The sequence below is a fragment of the Nothobranchius furzeri genome, chromosome 7 (genome assembly GCF_043380555.1).
Source record: "Nothobranchius furzeri strain GRZ-AD chromosome 7, NfurGRZ-RIMD1, whole genome shotgun sequence".
Classification (NCBI taxonomy): Eukaryota; Metazoa; Chordata; class Actinopteri; order Cyprinodontiformes; family Nothobranchiidae; genus Nothobranchius; species Nothobranchius furzeri.
In genome coordinates this window covers 76,204,993-76,228,957 of record NC_091747.1, presented here as the reverse complement: position 1 = coordinate 76,228,957, position 23,965 = coordinate 76,204,993, and the positions used below count along the sequence as shown (strand labels likewise).

The 23,965-nt window shown below is 42.7% G+C and overlaps 1 protein-coding gene across 1 annotated transcript in view; it reads left to right on the top strand.

The window, feature by feature from the left end:
• The first annotated feature begins 6,533 nt into the window (after positions 1–6,533).
• ecpas (Ecm29 proteasome adaptor and scaffold) overlaps positions 6,534–23,965 on the top strand; it is a 29,914-nt gene continuing 12,482 nt past the window's right edge. The window contains exons 1-24 of the mRNA XM_015954223.3: positions 6,534–6,780; positions 7,411–7,541; positions 9,403–9,519; positions 9,846–9,964; positions 10,319–10,468; positions 10,555–10,723; positions 12,258–12,397; positions 12,538–12,616; positions 12,687–12,806; positions 12,890–12,975; positions 13,740–13,815; positions 13,894–13,943; positions 14,023–14,089; positions 14,178–14,300; positions 17,135–17,238; positions 17,337–17,460; positions 17,551–17,631; positions 17,711–17,927; positions 18,007–18,098; positions 18,168–18,302; positions 18,388–18,553; positions 18,782–18,954; positions 19,892–19,993; positions 20,318–20,441. Of these exons, the coding sequence (XP_015809709.3) occupies positions 6,759–6,780; positions 7,411–7,541; positions 9,403–9,519; positions 9,846–9,964; positions 10,319–10,468; positions 10,555–10,723; positions 12,258–12,397; positions 12,538–12,616; positions 12,687–12,806; positions 12,890–12,975; positions 13,740–13,815; positions 13,894–13,943; positions 14,023–14,089; positions 14,178–14,300; positions 17,135–17,238; positions 17,337–17,460; positions 17,551–17,631; positions 17,711–17,927; positions 18,007–18,098; positions 18,168–18,302; positions 18,388–18,553; positions 18,782–18,954; positions 19,892–19,993; positions 20,318–20,441 (2,767 nt within the window). The 5' untranslated portion in view covers positions 6,534–6,758. The remainder of the gene's footprint in view (positions 6,781–7,410; positions 7,542–9,402; positions 9,520–9,845; positions 9,965–10,318; positions 10,469–10,554; positions 10,724–12,257; positions 12,398–12,537; positions 12,617–12,686; positions 12,807–12,889; positions 12,976–13,739; positions 13,816–13,893; positions 13,944–14,022; positions 14,090–14,177; positions 14,301–17,134; positions 17,239–17,336; positions 17,461–17,550; positions 17,632–17,710; positions 17,928–18,006; positions 18,099–18,167; positions 18,303–18,387; positions 18,554–18,781; positions 18,955–19,891; positions 19,994–20,317; positions 20,442–23,965) is intronic.

Here is a 23,965-nt window from a genome sequence, read left to right as displayed (position 1 = left end):
CTCTACCTGGAGGACTGCTGGTAAAGACCTGCCTCCTCAACATACCAACCAGATCCCCATGCAGGCTACCAGTTGTGATATCTAATGCGTCTGAGCACGACATCACTATTCCGGCCAAGAGCGTGATTGCTGCGCTCAATGCAATCCAAGCTATTCTACCACACAAGCAGAGTGCGACGGAGGGTCAGGAGCCAACTAAGCTACCTGGATCCAAGTCCCCTGATCAACCTAAGCTGGTCTTTGACTTTGGGGAATCTCAAATCTCTCCAGAGTGGAGAGACAGAATTGTGAAAAAGCTGAATGGCATGCCTGAAGTCTTTGCCATGAATGATATTGACTTTGGTAGGACAGATAAAGTAAAGCATCACATCAAGCTGTCTGACCAAACACCATTCAAGCACAGGGCCTGGCCAATCCACCCAAACGATGTGGGAGCCATCAGAAAACATCTTCAAGAGCTTCTTGATGCTGGAGTGATTCGTGAGAGCGAGTCTCCATTTTCATCTCCCATTGTTGTGGTCAGGAAGAAAAATGGTCAAGTTCGTCTCTGTATTGATTACAGGAAGTTGAACCTGCAGACAGTGAAGGACGCGTACGCACTCCCAAGGATGGACGACACTTTCGCAGCACTCTCTGGTTCCAGGTGGTTCAGTGTTCTCGACCTCAAGTCTGGTTATTACCAGATTGAGGTTGATGAAGCTGATAAGCCCAAGACTGCCTTTGTCTGCCCGCTTGGCTTCTGGGAGTTTAATCGCATGCCTCAAGGAGTGACGAATGCCCCCAGCACCTTCCAGAGGCTGATGGAGAAGTGCATGGGTGACATGAACCTGAAGGAAGTTGTAGTTTTTCTGGATGACCTGATAGTCTTCTCGCGGACTTTAGAAGAACACAAAGTCAGACTCGTCAAGGTCCTTAACCGATTGAAGGAGTACGGTCTGAAGCTGTCTCCGGAAAAATGCAAGTTCTTCCAGTCTTCGGTTCGCTATCTGGGGCATGTGGTGTCGGAGCAGGGAGTGGAAACAGACCCGGAGAAGATAGCAGCGTTAAAGACCTGGCCAGTTCCTCAACGCCTAAAAGAGCTGAGAGCCTTCCTGGGATTCTGCGGGTACTATAGGAAGTTCATCAAAGGCTATTCAAACATAGTAAAGCCTCTGAATGATCTGACATCGGGGTACCCACCTGTACAGAAGCATTCCAAGTCGAAAGACAAGAGTGGCCAGTACTACCACCCAAAAGAACCATTTCTGGACCGTTGGACACCTGCCTGCCAGCAGGCCTTTGAAATTATTATAGACAAATTAACAACATCCCCAGTTCTAGCCTTTGCGGATCCCACGTTGCCCTACATCCTACACACGGATGCAAGCTCCACCGGCCTCGGAGCGGCCCTGTATCAGGAGCAGGAGGGGCAGCTGCGTGTTGTTGCCTACGCTAGCAGAGGGCTATCACGTAGTGAATCCCGCTACCCAGCTCACAAGCTCGAGTTCCTGGCATTGAAGTGGTCTGTGACAGAGAAGTTCAGCGACTATCTGTATGGCAATCAGTTTACGGTGGTCACTGACAGCAATCCCCTCACTTACGTACTTACTTCTGCCAAGCTCGATGCAACCAGCTATAGGTGGCTGGCTGCACTCTCCACCTTCTCTTTTAAGCTCCAGTACCGCCCTGGGAAACGACATGGAGACGCTGATGCGTTGTCACGACGGCCTCACGGCAATCTGCATGACGACCTACCATCTCAGAAAGAGTGGGACAGGATACGTTGTTTCACTCAACATCACCTATCTGTCCCAGGAGACATTGAAGTGGTTAAACCAGAAGTCGTTCAAGCCATTTGTGAGAGACAACTTATCTATTGCGCCGACAATGCAATGGTCTGTGATGGTGGTATCTCTCTGGTTGAAAGCCTGGCCATTTCTGCAGATGCAGTGCCTGACAGCTTTGGGCATGAGGATGGGCTTGGAGGACTACCCATCATTCCAAACTGTAGACGGACCAGAGTACGGTGTGGCCAGCCGTGGGATCCATCTTCAGCGAACCCCAGGACTATCACTACATCCCTTGACACAGATAAGACTGACACTTTTAAAAAATCTACCCGGGTAGTGTTAGATCCACTGGACAGAAACGCACACACACAAACTAATTTCTCTTTCCAAAGAGAAGTGGACTGAGCAACAGGAGTGGAAGCTCTTTAATTGAAACTCTTTGGAGAATTTCCTCAAAGAGGGTGTTGGTTTTGGTTTTATTTTGAGTCCTTTAATGTGCGTTTGTGCACTGTAGGAAGCCGGCTTAGACAGGCAGGGTTTGTAAACTTTACAACTTTTCAATACAGTTTCTATTTAAATCATATCTTATCTGTCATTGTGTGGTTCCTTCTCTGCTGATCCTTTCAAGGCTCCATAATCTTACCTAGAACTTTTGATACTGGTCCAGAGTGCTAACACTACCCGGGTAGATTTTTTTAAAGTGTCAGTCTTATCTGTGTCAAGGGATGTAGTGATAGTCCTGGGGTTCGCTGAAGATGGATCCCACGGCTGGCCACACTGTACTCTGGTCCGTCTACAGTCACTCTCTTGGAACTGGCTCGCCACTGAACCCACAAGGTTCAGATCTCAAATGATCCGGTCCTGGTAAAAAAACCAATCGGAGCTCGTGGTGAGATAGCTCGCCCGGCTGACGCAGCTTCCCACGGCCGTATTTCACAGAATTCAGATCCAGGATCTTTCAGTTAATCTGGCGGTTGCCTCGTGAGTAACAGCTTTCACAACAGGAAATGCTGACTAACAGGAAGTCATCTCAAGGCATACTCGCCTCCTAGTGGCAGAGAGGGAAATTACACCTCCAACCTTATGCCGCAGCACAAACCACAATTCTGATGTGGGTTACACTCACAGTTAAATATAAGTAATCCCATTACAAGTAGGGCTGGGCATTACGGTTTAAGAATAAATTACATTCTGTACATGCTTCCTTAGAAATATTAGAAAAATAAGTGTTAAACTCTGCTTTCTGGTGCATTTAGACTGCAATTGTGGCCACTGTTTTTTATTTTGTCCATCTGAAAATTAATGTGGGTCCAGCTGTTGTTGTGAGTGAATTATTTCTTTTTTCATTCTGTCAGAAACAAACAGATTTTTCTGATTGTTGGTCAGCATTGTTGGCTGATGTAGTTTAAAATATTTTGACCAGAGTCAGATCGATTCAGACTGAATATTCACGAATAGCTTTAGTCTTGTATTAAATCTGTTTACACATCTCTACCCATATGAATAAGATAATATATCCTACATTCATATTATTAAATAAAAATAAAACAGTACTGACACATAAAAAGCTTTTTTATAATTAAAACGTCCACGTTGGCCGGTAATCACCTGGATCTGGCTAATGGGGAGCCTAAGTCTCCTCCCCTTCTGGCTGGCTCATGGGTCCCCGATAAAAAAAAACCCAGAATGTTAGTGAACTGGGCTATAAAAGTTATTTTCTTGTCTTTCTGGGCTTTGCCTTACACCCTGAGTCACATCTGTCAGACTTTTCTAATCCTAGAATTTCACCGTCTATCAGATTTTCTATCAGAAGCTAATGCAGGAGATAGCTGTAGGAGACTATGTTCATGTCCAGCCTGCATGAAACGCTCAGTGACACGTTTGAATCAGAAATAATCATTAAATGTATTTTTTCAGTGAAGTTGACCTATATATTGACCTACAACAGATTTGTTAGATTTCCAAAACGTGTCCCCCCCCCCATAGGCGTCATTTTAACCGGGGACGCCGGGGACATGTCCCCGGCAAAATTTGTGATTGGCAGCTGTGTCCCCCCCACTTTCAAAAAAGCCTGCTGATGAGGATTTTTGTTTTACCAGCTCAGATCGTATACCAGGGGTCGGCAACCTGTTCCCATCAAAGAGCCATTATTACCCGTTTCCCACAGTAAAGAAAACACCGCAGCAGCCGCGGCGTTGTGGGCGGGGCCTACCCTCAGACAGCAGAGAGCTGCTCACAACCAGGTGACAGCAGCAGGTACCGGTCGCTCGCATGGGCGTCGCACCCGTGGGGGATTCAACACCCACACTTTTCCAGCTGTTTTGCTCACCTCCACTCCAGTCTGGTTTCTTTACGTCGCACTCACTCTGTCTGCCTCATCTCCTTCTTCACCCCCCGCTTCTGACAGCCAATGTCGGGTTTCCAGGAGAGCAGGAGAGGGAGGGACGGAAGAGCTCGACTGAATTCATCATTTTACATCTTGACATTAGCTGTACAAAGTCTGAGTTTGATAAAGTGAAGAACAACAATTTGCAGAGGTTTATAATAGGTGCGGCGCCAGGTTTTCATTTTTGGGTGGGCCACGGTAATTTTGGACGGACCTTAATAAGCAGTGACTTAAGTGAAGCAGGCAGGTCGCGCTAGAAAATTTCGTTAAAAATACGTCATAAATGTGTTTCCCGTCATTTTTATTTCTAAAATATGAAGTAAAAACTCCCAATTTAATTTTCATTCATTTGTCATTAATATGTAGTCTACACCCGTGCTTTAAGTGGACCATCTTCCAGTAAAAGCAAAGCATCCAGCCCATCTCTCCAAATGCGTAAAATGTGCACCACAGCCGTTAGGCGCGCCGCGCGCACCGTCAGCTACATCAGCCCAGACAAGAGCAGAGCAAATAGAATAGAGGATCATTCCGTCTGGATGTGGATGGAGATTACATTTTACAGCAGCCTGATCATCATTTAAATAAAACCATCACCTGTCTTCTAGTCCATGCTATCAGCATTATTTTAATTGGTGTGTGTGTGTGTGTGTGTGTGTGTTTTCCACTTCCAACACTGGTCTAACCAACCAGACCAGCATGTCCAGTAACATATTAATGTTACAATTAAACAGTTTCACTTCATGTAGGCTAGGAACGTTTCACCTGCCGTGGCCCGACCGCTTCTGCTCCACATAAACTTTGTGCGTAATCAAATGTCTCTACAGGTGCTTTCTGCGCTGCTATTCTGCCTCAGACTGGATGCGTCATGCGTGTCCATATTAGACACGGGAAAAAGCGCTGTTCAGCCAAAGTTTCATAATTTCATCAAAAGAACATTTTTCCAAGCTCATCCATGCGCATCAGTGTGCGTCGGGGTAATTCTTTCAAAACAGCCAGCATCCTTGAGTTTATCCATCAAAATACAGTCAAATGGAAATATCTGTAACCTGCCATTTAACTGTTTTGCCTTCTTGTGAAGATTGTTGCAAAGAGAAACAACTAAACTTGATTAACCCCAGAGCCACGCGCACTGCGCTGTACGTCGTGACTGTAAATGAGGGGAAATGATTTAATCGGATCCTTTTCTTTTCAACATGGTTTAATGTAGTTTCATTCAGTACAAACTTTAGTTACACCAATCTAACGAGACAGAGCCTGGATTTGTATTCTGAACAGTTTAAACATGTTTAAAACGGAGACATGCGTGACGCGTCTAAAATTCGCACCTGCTCCGCTATTATGGAAATTAAACTAACAAGGTGAATAACATCAAATTATTTTAGGCATAGACAACATCTCCCACACTTTTGAAAATCTTGCAACGCGCCTGGTCGCTCATGTACATCAAAGTTATCTTTCATAAGAAGATAATCAATAAAACGATTTATATAAAGATGATCCAGAAGTTGTAGCCCGTCTCTGTCTACAATATTTTGATATTTTTCACCCTGTTGGTGGTTTTACTGAGCAGGTACCACTTTTGTCATACGTTTCTTTTAAAAACATGTTTAGACAGTTCAGAATACAAATCCAGGCTCTCAGAACCAGAGCGCATGTGAGAAGGTTCCTCCCACTGAAGCGAGTGTTTTCCAAACCCTGTCTCTCAGAGACTTGTCACTAAGAAAATGTTCGAAACTTTGGCTGAATAGCGCTTGTTCCTGTTTCCAATGTGGCGACGCATCCAGGAGCCGTCTGAGGAGAATCCCAGAATCTGACATCCTCCAGCTCAGGAAGCGCATATGATTACGCACAAGCGTGATGCGTCAACCCGGTCTCACAGTAAGACCGGGTCGGAACTGTTCAGGTTTACGCAGATAATCTTTACATTTAGAATTAGCATACAGATGTAAAATTAATGCAGTAAAATATAAAGCTTTTTATTTAAATATCAATTCATTATTTTAAGAGCACAGAGAGCCGCATCAGATGGATGGATGAGCCGCATGCGGCTACAGAGCCGCCGACCCCTGTGCTAGCCTATATTGTCCCCAGCAATTTTTAAACCCCACTCAAGTGTATGGTTATTGTCCCCAGCAATTCTGAAAACAAACTGACGCCCTTGCCCCAAACCCCCCCCCCCCCCCCCAACATTAAACTCGTTCCTACGCCCTTGCCCGCGATTATCGCTTTGTCGCCCATGTCTCATTGAAAATGAATGGAGGAGAGGCGATGTCGCCTCCCGTGTGTCGAGCCCATAGACTGTACATACTCGACATGGTCGAGCCCATCAGAATGCAGTTGCTGTTTTTTTACACTGACTCAGAGTTTATCGTCTTCTTCTCTTGTCTTTGACAAGGCAGCATCTCAGCCACATACCTGTTGTATGTATTAGTAAAATATAAATCTGGGTCAATAATGAAGACGTCAACTCTGTATTTGATGTCAGCAGAATAACCCAACACTTATCTGGTTTATTTTTGCTCTGGTGAGGAGATGAGGAGTGGCTCTGGAGGGTGCAGTGACGCGCTGTAATCTAGGAGTGTCGCTGATGTCTCACTGCTAACATGGCTGCCCAGGATGAACTCAGTGAGTTTCTTTCTCTGATATTGGTTATTCATATTTTGTCAAATTTTACTTTGATAGCTGCCATAAATAAATGTGTCAGTACAGTTTGTCCGCCCTGCTAATTTATATGTATGTGGAGTGAATATAAAGCTTTAATCAGTTTAAAACTGGATCTGGGAGGCTAGCTAGCTAGGAGGCTAACGATAGGAGGAGGCCGCTTGCCCAGTCATGGTCAAAACGAAACCTTCACGTTCGCTGTTCATTTTTATCTGTTCATCAAACTTTTCAGTTGTAAATTTGCAACTTGAATACTTGGGACAGTTGGGGCTGAATACACGAGGTGTCATTGGGTGTAAACACGACGTGAAGTTGGTTTTATAAAGCGGTAAAATGCGTGAACAGTCTTGCCAGTTGCCGCTAGCTGCTTGAGCTAAACCAGGAGAGGGTTGACCTCATCGGCCAAATTTGACCAACATGTCAATGAGAATAGTCGAATCTGATGTTCTTTTGTGTTTCTAGATCTAAAGGTCACACGGCGTGACTTTATAGTTTAACTTATAAATGGTAAGATGCTGTCTAGTTAGGTGGTAGAGCTGATCTTAGGGTAAGCCTTGTTATCGGAGTTAAATAGTGTAACATATGTTTTGACAGATCAACTGGAACGCGTGTTCCTCCGCCTGGGTCATGCAGAGACTGACGAGCAGCTACAGGACATTATCTCCAAGTTTCTGCCCCCAGTCCTTCTAAAACTCTCCAGTGTTCAGGAGGGCGTGAGAAAGAAAGTAAGAAGGGCGTCGCTTATCTTTGTGCTCTACAAGCATCTGCAGACATTATTCTGAATACACAGTTGTTTCATACCACCATACCCGTTTTCCACTGACGTCACTATGATTAATCTGATGAATTCCATGTTACTAAGTTTCTTTATTCGCTTTACAGTTTCACACACAGTACACACTTGCACACACACAAACACACATATACACACTACCACACGCATACAGACATATATGCATACATATGAATTTACACAGACATACATAGACATGTGCATACATACACACACATGCACGTACACAGACAGGCATATATCCATCCATCCATCCATCCATCTTCTGAACCCGCTTAGTCCATGTAGGGTCCCGGGGGGGCTGGTGCCTATCTCCAGCAGTCAACGGGCAATTAGGCGGGGTACACCCTGGACAGAGTGCCAGTCCATCGCAGGGCAACACAGAGACACACAGGACAAACAACCATGCACACACACACTCACACCTAAGGACAATTTGGACAGACCAATCAACCTAACAGTCATGTTTTTGGACTGTGGGAGGAAGCCGGAGTACCCGGAGAGAACCCACGCATGCACAGGGAGAACATGCAAACTCTATGCAGAAAGATCCCAGGCTGGGAAGCGAACCCAGGACCTTCTTGCTGCAAGGCAACAGCTCTAACCACTGCACAGCCCGACATGCATATTAGGGATGTAAGAAAATGTTGATTATGGCAATATATCGTGATATTTTTCCCAGCGATATTATATCGATATTCAAAAGCTGTGTATCTAAAATATCGATATCGCAATATATCGTGATATTTTTGTCTTGCAAAAAGTCGTGTATCTAATTGTTGGAAGAATTTACATGGAAACATTTGTCTATTTTCTTTTCTTATGGTGCAATTCAAATGCTGACCACTAGTTGGCAGCAGTGTGCAATGGGTTTTGTTTCTACCATTGAAATGCAAATCCCTCTGTTACGGTTAAACATGTTAAGTATCACTTTGGACTGTTAATTGAATTTTCCTATAATAAATTTAGTAAAAAAAAATCGCCTAAATCGTCTGACTGAATGTATCACAATATATCGTGATATATTGTATCGTCTCCCCTGTATCGTAATACATTGTATTGCCAGAATTTCACCAATACACATCCCTAATGCATATAGATACATTTATACATAAACACATACATACCCAAGTCCATGTACTCACAGGCATTCAAATACACACGGCCACATGCATGCAGACATAATATGCGAGATACAGAAGTCTCCGCTCCCGCACTACCAGGCTCACCAACAGCTTCGTCCAGCAGGCTGTGAGACTGCTGAACTCTCTTCCCTCACAGATCCCAGCCAGCAGAATCACCAGGGTGACAGGAGTATAGGATGACTAGGATGACAGACTGGACCCTACACCACACACACACACACACACACACACACACACACACACACACACACACACACACACACACACACACACACACACACACACACTATACAAAAAGGAAATAGTGGTTGAACCAATAACGGGGTAAACATTTCTGATTGTAAACAACTACCTCTGCATTGAAATTGCACACACCTGCTGCTATATGTTTTGTATATTATTAGCGATATTTACCTGTTTAATATTATCTTATTGTATGTTTTTTTTTGTTTTGTTATTGTTGTGCGTCTGCACTTTATGTAAATGTCTGCGCATGGGACAGTGTGAAACGTAATTTCAATTCCTTGTATGGCAATCACATTCGAAGAATTGACAAATAAAGTATTCTATTCTATACGTGCAGTCTTTTTAAAAATGTTGTTCATGTTATTTGTAAAGCCAATCTGAACACTCCGCCTTGTCATACAGGTGATGGAGCTGTTGGTCCACCTGAACAAGAGGATAAAAAGCCGGCCAAAGATTCAGCTACCAGTAGAAACCTTGTTGGTGCAGTATCAGGACCCTGCAGCAGCTTCCTTTGTCACCGTAAGATTTCTAACTATAAGTGAATATTCTTAGTCATCATTTTCAAGTCAGTCACCATTCTGTTATTACATAAGCACCATCAATCAGCACACACAAAACAAAAATCAACATTGGGTATGTAACAAGTTAATCAATGAATTATTGTGCTTCCTGTGTGGGTTAGTGTTTTGTTTACTGTTTCGTTTTGTGTTCTAGGATTTGATTGTTAAGATGTTTTTTTATGCCGCTCCAGATTTGTTTGAATTTTGCTGTGGCCCGATTTAAAGCAAAGAAAAGTGGCGTGTTTCAGTTGAAGCGGGTGGCGTGATGAGCTCATGTCTTTACAGAACTTCACAATCATCTACATAAAAATGGGTTACCCACGTCTAGAGGTGGGGAAACAGTGTGAGCTGGCCCCGACCCTCCTCACCGCCATGGAAGGAAAGCCACAGCCGCAACAGGACAGGTGAGGGCGTGGCCGTGCTTCATTCATTCTTGTGATTGGCTGACGAGCTATATGTGTTAAATTGAACAGGTGTTTGTTGGCAAAAGAAACTTTACTCCAATGCAGCATTTGGCTTTGTGATCCCTTAAAGTAAACCTTAAAGGCGTTGACCTTCTTTATCTGTTTGTTGTTTTAGTTTGAAATCAGATTAACAGGCTAATCTCTAATCCTGATGATGGATTAGAATAAAACTGAATTCAATAAGTCTGGTAAAAGTATCTATTTAGTGTTATCATACCCACACACACTCTGCTTCAGTCTGATTGTTTTTGTTTAGAATAAATTGAAATTCTCTGTCTCTGCTTGTAATCTCAGCCTCATGCACCTTCTGATCCCCACTCTGTACCACATGAAGTACCCTGCAGACCCATCCAAGACTGTGTCTCCATTCAATCTGTCTGAGAGGCCTAAGACGATGCACCTCCTGCTAGAGTTCATGTTGGATGTTTTGCTCATGCCATACGGGTGTGTTTCTGCTTTGTTGTTCCATCTGGAGTTTATCCCTGTGTTTCAAACTGGGAGTTAAACTTTTCTCTTCGGGATCCTTCTAGGTTCGTATTGAATGAGTCTCCCACTCGGCCTGCACCCTGCTCCGCTTCAGGTGAAGGGACAGCGGCTGGGAGCAGCCAGGGTCTCCCCCAGCCTCCCCCAGGGATGAGTGTGTATGCTGTAAAGAGAGTGATCGGTGAAGCCCAGTGGAATGCCGAGCAGCTAGAGCAGGTGCAAGCTTCTCAGTTTCTCTTATGAGCTAATGGTCTTGTTGTCCACGACTGTAACTCTTTTACTTATTGGCTGCTTGAGTGTTTTATGTGTTCACAGTAGGAATGCACCGATCAGGTTTTTTGCTGCCGATCACCGATACCGATATCAAAGAATGCTGATCACCGATACCGATCACGTGGATTGGCCAGAAATTTTCTACAACATTATAATGAGTGCTACAAACTACATAATCTGGGAATAAAGGAAATGTAACCTAATCTAAAATGGTCTGTATTGGGTTGTCACAGTGTGAAAATGTAACCTCACGGTTATTGTGACCAAAATTACCACGGTTTTCGGTATTATCGCGGTATTTTTTTTAAACGTGCTACATTTTCACACAATTAAATAAACCCTGTATGTCAGGAAATATTGTCCTCAGTTTGTCTAAATTTAGCCTAAAATGTGTTATTTTGTTTATTTGTTTACATTTTTCCCCTTTAGTCTTTAAAATACCAATATTTGCCCATAACTTCTTATTTTTTGTCTGTTTGATGTCATCATTTTAAAAATATTAGATCAGATGATACTCAGTACTCAAGTAGCCTTCTACTCAGATACTTTTTTACCCTTACTTGAGTAATAAACCCTATATCAGGAAAATATTGTCCTCGGTTTGTGTCCCTCCAGTGAGCTTTGCAGATTTGGGAAAATGTCATCAGACAGTAATCGTTGTTAAATTCATAATTATTCTCGGAGAGAGACCAACTCTTATCTGCCCCTGGGAGCCCCGTAATGCATAGCGTCATTTCAACATGGCGGTGTCCGCGACACGGTTTATATGCAGGTAGCGGCGCTGCGGCTGCTTTATATAGCGACTCGTTGCATTCTCCCTCAACCCAAATCCTCGGATCACACATTTGAGCTAAAACGCTAACGTTAGCTTGCCTTGCGTTGACTGTAGAGTTGTGGGTGATGGTCACGCAGATGTGTCATGAGATTTGAAGCGTTGCTGCCTTTCACAGACACTTTTTCTGCACGTGCTGCAAACAGGATAGCCGTCTTCTATCAACTGTCCCTCGGCATTCTTCAAATATCCAAAAGATGCCCGTACTTCCGACTTTGTCTTCTCTGAGGGATAATAAATGTCCTCCTGAGCGCTGCCGTCTCCTCCTTTGGCCATTATTTCACCTTTAGCTTCAACAAAGTTTTGGTTGTAAACAGCAAAGCGCGCATGTGCCGCCGGCAACTTCAGCAGATGATACGGTGGCTGGTAAGGGTCACCGCACCTACACCGCAGCCACGGTAACCCACCCAGATAATATAGTTTTTTAAAAAACAAGGCAGTTATTATTGTTGTCAACTTTTTTTACCGGGGTTTACTGCTACACCGGTTACCGTGACAACCCTACCTGATCTGTCTGCTTTGATCTATTTTGAAAACTCCGATCAAAACCGATAGGGGCGCTATCGGCCGATTGGGATCAAATGCCGGTGCATCCCTAGTTCACAGTCTACGGAGTCGAAGTTTCTCTACTTTTTGTCCCTACAGTGCAAACTGGGCATCGTGAGGTTCATTGAGGCAAAGCAGGTCCCAGAGGTGGAGACGGTGGTTCATCTGGTGGTGGCGTCAAGCGACACGAGACACAGTGTGGCGACTGCTGCTGATCTGGAGCTGAGGAGCAAACAGAGGTGGGTGGAGCAGGTTACTCACTCGGTCATAAGGTAAACCGGTTATGAGCAAACTGCATGGAAGGCGTTTTCTTAGCTAATGCTAGCATACTGGTTTAGCGTGTTAAGTTAGCACAAAGCTGTTTGTGATTTTATTCCAGCATCATCGACTGGAACAATCCTCTAATCATCAACAAGATGTTTAAGGTGTACCTGGGTGATGTTCCTCTTAAATCAAAGGTTTGTGACTCAACGCTGAATTCACTGATTTTTGTGCATATTTACTAATATTTGTACATCTTTGCTTCAGGGTGGCGGTGTGAAACAAGAGCTGAAACATGAACCGGTGAGCACCAGAGTCAAACTGAAGATCCTGCCACATCTCCTCCGATCCCGTCTGGCTGCAGAGTGCTTTCCAGCTAACATCCAGGTGATCGAAGCCGTGCTGCTCGTTCAAACACTCAGAGGTTTTTTGCAGCTTCTGTATTCTCACTCGTTTGCTTTCCGCTGTAGGTCGTGTACGACGGTTTGTTCGGAGCCAACACGAACAACAAACTCCTGTCTCTCACCTTACAGTTTGTCCATCACATCTGCATGGTGTAAGAGGACCTTTTTTTCTACTCGAGTACAAAGTAGCTGCAGTACTCTTACGCCGGGTGTACACTGTGCGACTTTTTCACTTTTTTGAGCCGATTTTCCACTCGTGCGAGAATCCACGAGATCGGGGCGAGTTTTGCGCCGAGCGTCGTGTAGTGTACAGGGGGTTGCGAGAGGCGATTAACACCACGTGACCAGCTGCCGATCAGCAGTCGTGAGGTCGCACGGACTTCTGGCGTGTTTAATATTTTGCTCGTCCCTCGTGAGGGTATCGCACTGTTGAAGCGGCGCTGCGACCCTAATAACACACGCTGTTCGTTTTTATTTCTACACGTTTTTTTTACTCACAAAGATTGTCAAGAAAGCGTGTTTGTCGTGTTCATGTCAAATTAAACTGATCATAAAACACAGATTTACTTTCTTTATTTCGTTTTCCTCATCCAACCCCCATAAATCCCTGTGTGTCCTCCTGCAGCACTCCCGAAGGACAACAGGCAAAACAAGACAAAAAAGTCTGACGTGTTGAGTAAAAACTGCTATTTTTAGCACATTTTTAGGGCCGACGTGTTGCTATCAGACGTACAGTGTGAGCAGTCAGGTCGCATGCGAGAACTGGGTCGTGCAGTGTGAGCACATGACTCATGAGATCTGCTCTGCGAGGAAGTCGTACAGTTTGAGCTGAAGCTGAACGCTGCGAGTGAAAAAGTCACACAGTGTACGCCCGGCTTTACAGTTACGACTGATTTACTCTGCTGTCACTTCCCAGATGCCCCGACACTAACAAACCTTTAGGACTCATGCTGTTGAACGGTCTTACCAAACTCATCAACGAATACAAGGAGGTATTTATTCATCTACCCAAGATGCACTGCAAACCTTTAGTTTATGTGTTTATATTGACTGAGTTTTTGCCTTCGCAGGATCCTAAATTACTGTGTGTTGCCTACTCTGCTGTGGGAAAGCTGTCGAGGTAAAATTGACTTATTTAAAGTTCTGAAAATGCCAGATTAGTGGAATTTGTTTAATACTTCCTGTATTCTGTGTTTCAGTCGCATGCCGCAGCTTTTCACTAAGGACATTGCACTTGTGCAGCAGTTTTTCGAGTCCATGTGCAAGGTGAGTGAAGAAAAATCAGCCTGATGCTGAATGCAGTAAAACTGTGAAACAAGTTCACGTCCGTTTCTCTGCTTACAAACTTCTTCAGGAGGAGCCAGATGTTCGTCTTGCTATCCAGGAAGCTTTGTCCATGATGGTTGGAGCTTATGCAAACCTCCAGGGAGCTCTGCTGAATCTAATGGAGGCCCTGGTGGCTGCATACATTGGAAAGGTAAGAGCACACAGTGAATGTATCTATATCACAACATGTTTGACTCGCTGAACCCTTTAAAACGTCATCACGTTGTCAACGTGAACTGTCACATGATTATTACTCACCCAATCACCCGCTTTGACGTCATTTTCCTGTGAACTGTAGTTCTTTGTAGTCCCAGTCTTTGGGCTTTTTCTTGTGCTTTATTGCAATAATACTTTTAGACAAACACACCCTACACACATCACACACCCACCGCAAACTCCCGACACACTCACACACCACTACAAACGTTTTGATGACTTGCGGACCCGCCAAACGGTACATCCCCCCCCCCCCCCCCCGAAGCGGTTGACACCTTTACAGCGCCGAAAGATGTTTCTGTTTCCTCATGTATATATTCATGAAATATTCTTTATTATTGTTATTATTAGTGAGAGAAAAGGAAAACCATATGCTACTGAAGAATTAGCTACAAATATTCAACATTATTATTTTAGACTGCTGCTTATTATTATTATTATTTGTTTTTGTTTTTGTTACAGCTTATATAAATGAGTGTATCTCAGAAACTAATTTGTGGACGCACTTCAAATAAATTTGTCGTTGCTTGATAGGATTGTGTGGAACTTTTTGTCGTAGACCAGGGATTCCCAAAGTGTGGTGCGAGCTGCCGCTTGGGGGTGCGCGAGGTGAAAAGTGTAATGGCTGCGGAGCTCAGAGAAGTCTGTCATATGTCACCATTAGCGTAGAAACTCATTTGTGGGTGGGCCAAAGAAAACGTAAGTGGGCCCGATAAATGTAATTGAAAACAAGTATATTTTTGCGCGCGCGCATGTGTGTGTGTGTCCTCCGCATGTGCCCTAGCTTCATAATAACAATGCGCCGAGCTTCAGCGCTCTGGCCTGCGCACGCCGATATGTTCCGTATTTGATCATTTTTAACGGTGTTGGAGAAATCTGACGGTGGCGAGTCATTCTGGCAGATTGTAATTAACACCTGTCTCATGCAGGTGTTCTGACATTGTAAACCTCACACACAGAACATTGTGGATGTAACAAAATAACAAGAAATGATTCCCATTCAGGCTATTAACAGCGCGCTGAAGATCTGAAGTTCAGAGTGCGTCTGTCAGAGGTCAGACGCGTTCCAGCGGAACCACGGCTCATGAGTGCACAAGTGAGCACATCTGGGCTGGGCAGAAGTAATTTTACAATGTTGGTTTAAATAGCGCCAATAACGAGACGCGGTGACATGAGCGGCTCATGGAGCTGTGCCGCGCGCACACACACACACACAGACATTCAATAAGCGCGCACGCTGCGTAAACTCCGGCTCGCCGTCAGACTGAAGGCAGAAATTAGCGCTGCCTCCTCTGTGGTAAAAACTTTTAACAGGTTTTATAACATTTTTTATTCAAGGTCACATTAAGATATTAGCTTCTATTTTGGGACGACGTATTAAAGTCGGGTCCGCTCCAGCCAGTGACTCCTCATGAACCTGACCACAACTCCTGTTACTGCAGCATTTGTTATTCCAGTCCGCGTGGCAGCGGATCGCAGATTCAGCCACACCATAAAACAGCAATAAGTCGGTCTGAGGCTAAATATCTTTTCCATATTTTCCCCTATAGACATTTGATTACGCACAAGTAGGTGATCAGCTCAAGTTTACGCAGAGCAGAAGGAAGGAGAGCGCTCTGGCCGCACAGGTTAAACGTTCCTGCTTTAAGAAAACCGTTAAATTGCATTGTTTATGTGCTACCTGGGCACTCTAAATATTTATTTAAAATTAAATCAAAGGAATTTGTAATGGTATCGAATGCTTATTAATTACTATTTAAAAAATGAAAGTGATGGGGAAAACGGTCGATCATATTTTTTTTAACCCTGTCTGCTTAGCTTGACGCCTGATATATATATATATATATATATATATATATATATATATATATATATATATATATATATATATATATATATATATATATACAGTCCCCTAATTACTAAGTACTTACCTGGTAATTACATAGTAAGTTTAAGTGTATTATTGTTTTTAAACAGTTATTACCATGTTATATATATATATATATATATATATATATATATATATATATATATATATATATATATATATATATATATATATATATATATATATCCATGCCCTGATGTGGGGGCTGGGGGGTGCGTCGACATGTTTGGGACATAGAAGGGGGTGCGCGGCTAAATAAGTTTGGGAACCACTGCTGTAGACAATTCTGAGGGATAAAGCTGTGGCATTTCTGTATGATGAAAAATATGTGTAGAAACAAAAAACGATTTTCAATTTCTGTATGGATAATTGCATTTTTTTTTTGGGTAAAATATTTGGTAACTTCCTTTTACAGTCCCCTAATCACTAAGTACTTACATGGTAATTACATAGTAAGTTATAGTGTTTTATTATGTAATTAAAGGGTATAATTGTAATAGCAGTAAAGCAGAATTTACTTGGAATGATTAATAAAAATAATCTAGAATTGAACATGAGTAACATGGTAATAACTGTTTAAAAACAATAATACACTTAAACTTACTATGTAATTACCAGGTAAGTACTTAGTAATTAGGGGACTGTAAAAGGAAGTCTTACCAAATATTTAGTTGCTATGCACATTTTACATTTGTATTATTAGAATTTAGAATGTTAGGGTTGTATTGATGTGTAGCAAGTTGAAATACTCCAAAAAATGGCACCACAGCATGTAAACATGTAAATATAAGTTCTGGCGAACTTTTTCTATGGCAGGTCTTAAATGGTTAACAGCAGCATTGGGTTTAACACATCTGCTCCTTGTTGTTCTGCAACAGCCGGAGGTGCAAATACGTCAGGTGGCCATGAAGTTCGCCAGCACGGTCTTTGCTCCTGATCATGTGCCGTCAAGATACCTGCTGCTGCTGGCTGCTGGAGACCCGTGAGTGTAATAAAAAAAAACGCGATGATCTCTTAGAAAAGGCTTATTCAACCAGAGTGAGATTAAAAGACAGATTGAGTGGATTTTCTGTGATTTAGGAGAGAGGAGGTCGCTGCAGAGGCCCAGAAGGTCCTGAGGAACTTTCCTACAAAGGTTTCGGAGAAAGAAGGACCAAAGCCGATGCCTTCCTTTCCTGACATGGTAGCCTACGTTCAGGAGAAAGTGAGACTCGGAGCATTTTTGTAGACATCACAACTTTCTTCCTTTGCTCTAAAATAATTTAATCTTGGATTAATTTTTAATCATTGACAGGCAGCTCAGAGGATTAAAACCCCAGCTAAGTACATTATTGGAACCTCAACACTTCCTTTTAACCCATCTGCATTTGGAGAGGTAACTGTTAAACCTGTGCTGCATCAGTTAATCCCAAACAACTCGGCTTTTCCTGAAAACAATTAAATTTTTTTTCCAGATCATGCTGTACCTGAGGATGTGTTTAGCTCACAGCGGCGGGGCCACACCCATTTCCACACGCTCTTCAGACATGCAGGATGACGCCCCCGCCATTGGCCGCTACATCCGCACGCTGCTGTCCTCAGACCTTCAGCCCACAGGATCAAAGGGTGTGGAGGCTAATCCTGTGCACATCTACATGGATCTTCTCCAGCAGCTGGTTTCTGCTGTAGGGGGTGAGACAGGATAACCAAACGATTTATGGCACTAGTGACTAATTTGAGCTTAAATGCATTTATTGTTCTTTCTCAACAGGAATCCCGGTCATGTACTGTTTGCTGGAGGTGGTGTCAGTGTGTCCAGAAAAACTGGCCCCCAGATTTGCTGATAAAATAGACTGGATCAAAGTGAGAACTTTATTCCTGTGCTGGGTCACATTTCTGCAGGCGTCTGTAATGACATGTGTGTTTTTCAAGGGTCTGATGAACACAAATAAAGAGGACATGAGGGAACTCGCTGCTCAGCTGTACGCGTTGGTGATTTCCACCATGACGGGCAACGAGCTGCAGGTCGCCGTGCAGAATCTGGTCAAAATCACCAAAGACAACCACGTAAACAACTTTGTCTTTTGCTTTGTGATTTCAATAGGCTATTGGTGTAGAAAGGCTGAGATATTTATTTTTGGTCCGATTTCAGAGTCCCGAGACCCAGCACGGCGCCATCTTGGCTCTGGGCTACATGGTGGGGAGGAACATGAGCAGAAAGAAAGCTGCCACTTGTGACTCAACACAAGACAAAGGACAGAAGAGCATCACTTCGCAGGGTGATGATGAGCTTGTTGCTATGGCTACTAAAACAATCGGTATGTAAATATTTTATGCTAATTAGTTGTTTTCTGTTAGACCATATTTATTGATTTGAGAGCATTCTCTGGTACATTGAAGCAGTTTTACCTAGTCCTTTTGTGATATATATATATATATATATATATATATATATATATATATATATATATATATATATATATATATATATAATAAATAAATAAATAAATAAAGAGCGTCTTCTGGTGGCGATTGTGGGTGTGCAGGTTCCTTCCTGGACAGCAGCACTGCTCTGTTGGCCACAGCAGCCTGCACAGCGCTGGGAGAAATCGGGCGGAACGGGACTCTGCTGATTCCTGCAGAAGGAGACGGCTTCACTAAACTCTCCATCGTAGAAAACCTGCTGGCTCGCATCACCTCGGGCAAGGAGAGCACGAAGGTAACCTGGAAGGTTTCAAGTGCACTCTTAAATTTATGCTGTAATCTTAATTTATGGATGCATGGGAAGGCCACTTGCTCACTCACTGGTAGTGGCTACATGAACAGCCTTTGTTTGGAGAAACAGCTTTTACATCATATGTACTAATGAGTCCAACTGCAGTCATGACCTTGTATGACCTTCTTCACCACTCTCTCTTTATTCTGCTCTCCCCACCTATTCCACCTTCCTCAGGATCCACTGATTTCCCTCTTTCCTATTCTCTCTCTCTTTCTTAACATTTTTTCTTTTAAATCGCAATTGCTTATTCTTGCTCATTTTAAATATATTTTTAAACATTTTCGATATGCTTTTTTGTATTTTTACAATTTTGATATTTTTTGTTTTTGTGAAGCGCCTCATGATTTTTATCTTGAGAGGCGCTATAGAAATGATATTTTCTTCTTCTTCTTCTTCTTCAGGACAAAAATTATGGTTGTGCCTTAAAAAAAGCTAAAATTTCATAAATGCAAACATTTCTTTATAAACTTCTCCACAGTTGTCATCGCCCAACAGAATTTTCAAAATGTCTTGTCGATTGGACCTTTGGAGCACCAGAAATGCTACGTTTGAGTGCTGCTTGTGATGTTTATGCTTGTAAATCACGGAGGAGTTCCTCGTCAATAACTGTTTAAAGGGAAATCCTTGGCAGTGTTGAAGTTTGCAGAAGAAAGTTACAGGATCCGCTATGAACCTTTGCAGATCAGAGCTGTTGTAACACTTTGGTTCTAGTTTCTCTTGCTGTTAGCGCATCAATCCTGTAGGAGCTATTTCTTTCAACGGATGCTGTTCAGTAAGGTTGCTAACAGTGGGTAGGATACTAACTGTTTTTAACCTTTACACAGAAATGCACTACAAAATGGTACATTTAAAAAAAAATGTATTTATCCTTTTCTAGATGAAGGAGCGCTCCATTATGACGTTGGGTTATCTACCGGTGGGAGATGCGGACTTCCCACATCAGAAAAAGCTTCTGCAGGGACTCATGGACTCAGTGGAGGTGTGCCGAAGCACAACAGACGTCTCGTAGGATTTAGTCCAGATAAACACAACGAGCATAAGCTCCATAGAAATCCTGACTTGGACTGTCAAACATCCATTTTTCCATACTTGTACCACAAGAATAAATAGATTTTCCTTTTGACTCCTTGCTCTAGTGTTCACATCAACACAGAACACTCAACAAAGCTACGCTGTGCATTAGCTGCTTTATCTGTAGGATGATTGTAGTGAATTATGATCACAGATTGGCCTCAAACAACACATCACACAGTTTTTTACCAGTTTTATTTTCTGGGTCTGAACTTGGAACTTTTCCCTGCAGGCGAAGCAGGTGGAGCTGCAGTTCACAGTTGGAGAGGCCGTCACTAGTGCTGCTATAGGAACCGGTTCTGGAGCTGCCAGAGACCCGTGGACGTGCACAGAGGACCAGTACAGCCCACCACACAGTCAGTAGTTGTGATCCTAACAGGGTTTCTGTCGGTTTCCTTTGTGTGTAGCAACTAGGGATGGGTACCTTTGACATTTGAATCGATTCGGTACTAATTCCCGGTACCTACGAATCAATACCGGTACTTAACGGTACCAATTTTTGATACTTTTGAGTGTTTATTATTTTAATTCTCTTTTATAGTTAATTATATATTTTTCTCAATATATAACAATATTTGATAAATATCAGGATAAATAACATACAACTGTTTGTATTTTAACATCGTCCTTGTAGTTTTATAAGCTGATAATTAAACTGAAGCAAACATCTTTACTGTGAACTAAATTTACTGTGTATCTTCATTCCTTTTGCCGTCTTTTTTCATTTGATTTTTCCTACTGGGAAGTTAGAATTTCCGAGGAGAAAGCGAACGCACCATTAGCTGATAACAATGGTGGCAATGGAAGCTAACATATCAAGCTAACGTTATCTTAAACAGTTTAGTTAACTGCTGGAGCAGATTTAAACAATGATGCCTCACACTTAGATCATTGTCACTGGTTTCGTCTTCACCCGTCACATTTAGTAAAGTGAAGCCAAACTTTAGAGCGCGTTCATGTTCTTCTAGTCAGACATTCAGAGTTCCGAGGAGAAAACGAACGCACCATTAGCGAAACGGAAGCTAACAAATCAAGCTAACGTTATCTTAAACATTTTTTTACCTACCGGAGCTGATTAAGATGAGGATGTCTCACTTAGATCGTTGTCGCTGGTTTCATCATCGCCCAGTTACCCATCACGTTTAGTGAAGTGGACCCAAGCTTTAGCGTGCCTGCTCTGTTTACAACTGGTTCGCAGCGAGCGACGACATAACGCTCTTGCGCATGCGCAGCTGTCTTGGCAAGTTCTCGTTATGAAGGACGGGTACCGAAACGAGGCACCGTTTGAAATGACGTGAATCGGTGCTCGGTCGGTACTATGGAATTCGGTCGGTACCTTAAAAGGTACCGAATTCGGTACCCATCCCTAGTAGCAACTAATACATATTAATTATGACCAATAAGATGTGATATTCCATACAAATATGAAATATCAATCTGATTGATCTTTGAATGTTTAATCAGAAGATTCTAGGGTTCTTTGCTTATTCAGGGACCATAAACACACTTCGTATTAATTCAGACAGAGTCGGTATATAGTTTATAAAATGAATTTAATTATTTTTCCTAAAATAATGATACATGACAAGATAGTGGATGTGAGGTGTTGTGATGGAAGCTAGATGTTGTAGCAACTGTTCTTTGTGTCTGAGAGAAATTCTTATATCTGGGTGTAAACGAATATGTTGTTTGTTTTAAACTAGAGAGTTAGTTGTTGATAAAAAAAACCCTCATCAGACACCAGTATGCAGGCTTGTATGGGTTGCTTCTGGCAGTCGGGAGGTTTGCGGTCAGAGTAGTGAGGTCACTGGACGTCGAAACCACAATACTCAGAGATTACCGTAATTTATGGACTATAGAGCGCACCTCTATTTAAGCCGCACCAACAACAAAAAAAAAGGTTTTCTACACACACACGCCGCACTCGAATACAAGCTGCGGCGCAGCAGCCACATGCAGGTCTCCAGCGTACAGCGCATGTACGGCCATAACATAATCAGACAGAAAGACGCTACACGGAGGTTTTTTGTTGTTTTAATTCAACAAAACTAATTTTAAACACGGGTGAACGTGCCTGCAAGTTTAGAAACGAAAACAGCATTGGTAGCATTCATATTTCTGGATGGTTATAACATAAATACAGAACTGACACGTTATTACCGGTCATTTGCATGTTTAGAAGAAAAGAACAGCGCTGACACAGCATTAATAAGCCCTGGATGATTAGAAAATAAAACCTGCACACAAAACATGCCTGGTTAGTAAATAAAACACACTTGCCTACCAGAAAAAGTCATTCGCTCTCATCTTCCTCTTGCACACTAAAGCCATTAAAGTCCTCTTCTTCAGTGTCGGAGTTGAACAGCCTCAGAAGAGCTTCGTCACATACCTTTTCTGCGGCGATGTCAGTGTCGCTGTCCGTGTTGCTGTCATCATCCCCGGGTGAAGCTGGCTTGAATGAGTTCTTCCCGCTGCCGTCTCCAGCGCCGAACCATGGATTCATTCATGCCAAGCTTACACTGTTTCCGTCCTTTACTGCCAGATCGATGGCCTTCAACTTAAATGCGGCAACATATGAACTCATACGTGTAGTTACCATGATGAGGGGGTATGGATTTGAAACAAATTCTTCGTTGTTCTTCGTTCAGCTGGAAACTGAATTAATTGGGAAGTAAATCTTGTTTTATTAAACTACTTTGTTATGATTTCTGGCCAAGTTTGGCAAATCAGAATCTGACACGTTTCTGAGTATTTACCAACATCCCTCAGAAAGTCACGCCTTCCTTCAGATACAAAGATGTTTTTAACCTTAATATATAACTTGTTGTAATGTGTATGAGTGTAAACAATGATGAACTTGTTAAACCCCAGAAACCAAAATTTAGAAAACAACAGCAAAATCTTTTTTAACCTTTCACATGTTGTTCTAGGAGGCCAGATTACACATTTTAACAGCCAATAGTGTTGCAGAACTGAACAATAGGACCTATTAGCAATGTAAACGTGGTTTTAAAAAGAAAAAAAAATGGGGAAGGTTTATTTTTGTAGACTTAAATCTGATGTTGTAATACTACAATCGTGGGTCTCTGGGGGTTAAATCAAACACACAGTGATTTGTGATATAAATGGATCATTAGCCACGTTTACATGCGCATATTTAATCGGATTGAATGCCCATTCAGATTGAAAATTCTGCATGTAAACATGTCAATCAGAATATTCTGATCCGATTCGGCCCGATCGGATTGAAATTTCAATCCGATTGAGAGAGGCGGTTTATTCCGTTCTTCATTCCGATTGACATGCATGTGCACAGCCATTCGGATTGTTGGGGTAAAATAATGCCCACTGCGCATGTGTGTAACAGCCCAGCGGGCCTCTCCGCTGTCATTTGGACTGCCTGACTTCAAAAATGACGGTGTAATTAACGAGCGGCGGCTTTTAAATCCGACAACAAGCCGTCCCGTTTCAGTAATATTTAATTCAGAACTTGCATTTTGTGGAAGTAAAATAAAAATCTGATTATTGCACAAATCATTCGACAAAGATGTTCAAATCTTTACTGGAAATACGCAGGTTTATCGCGGGGGTTGCAGCGCACGGATCCCCGTTTCTGTCAGCTTTGAACACAGCAGCTTCTGCAGCAGGTGATGGAGACGCTCTTGTAAAGAAGACAGGATAATCTGGGTTTTACAGACCTGATTGGAGGCTGATGTTGGGTAGGAAAACGTCCTCGGTTAAATACTCTGGACGACAGTAAAGTCCGTGTTCGTTAAAAGCACGTAAACGCAGATGACCTGAGATGCTGTTCGTTAATGATGAACACAGGCTTCTAAACTTTCTGAACATCTTCTGTTATTTTGTTTGAACAGATTTTTCT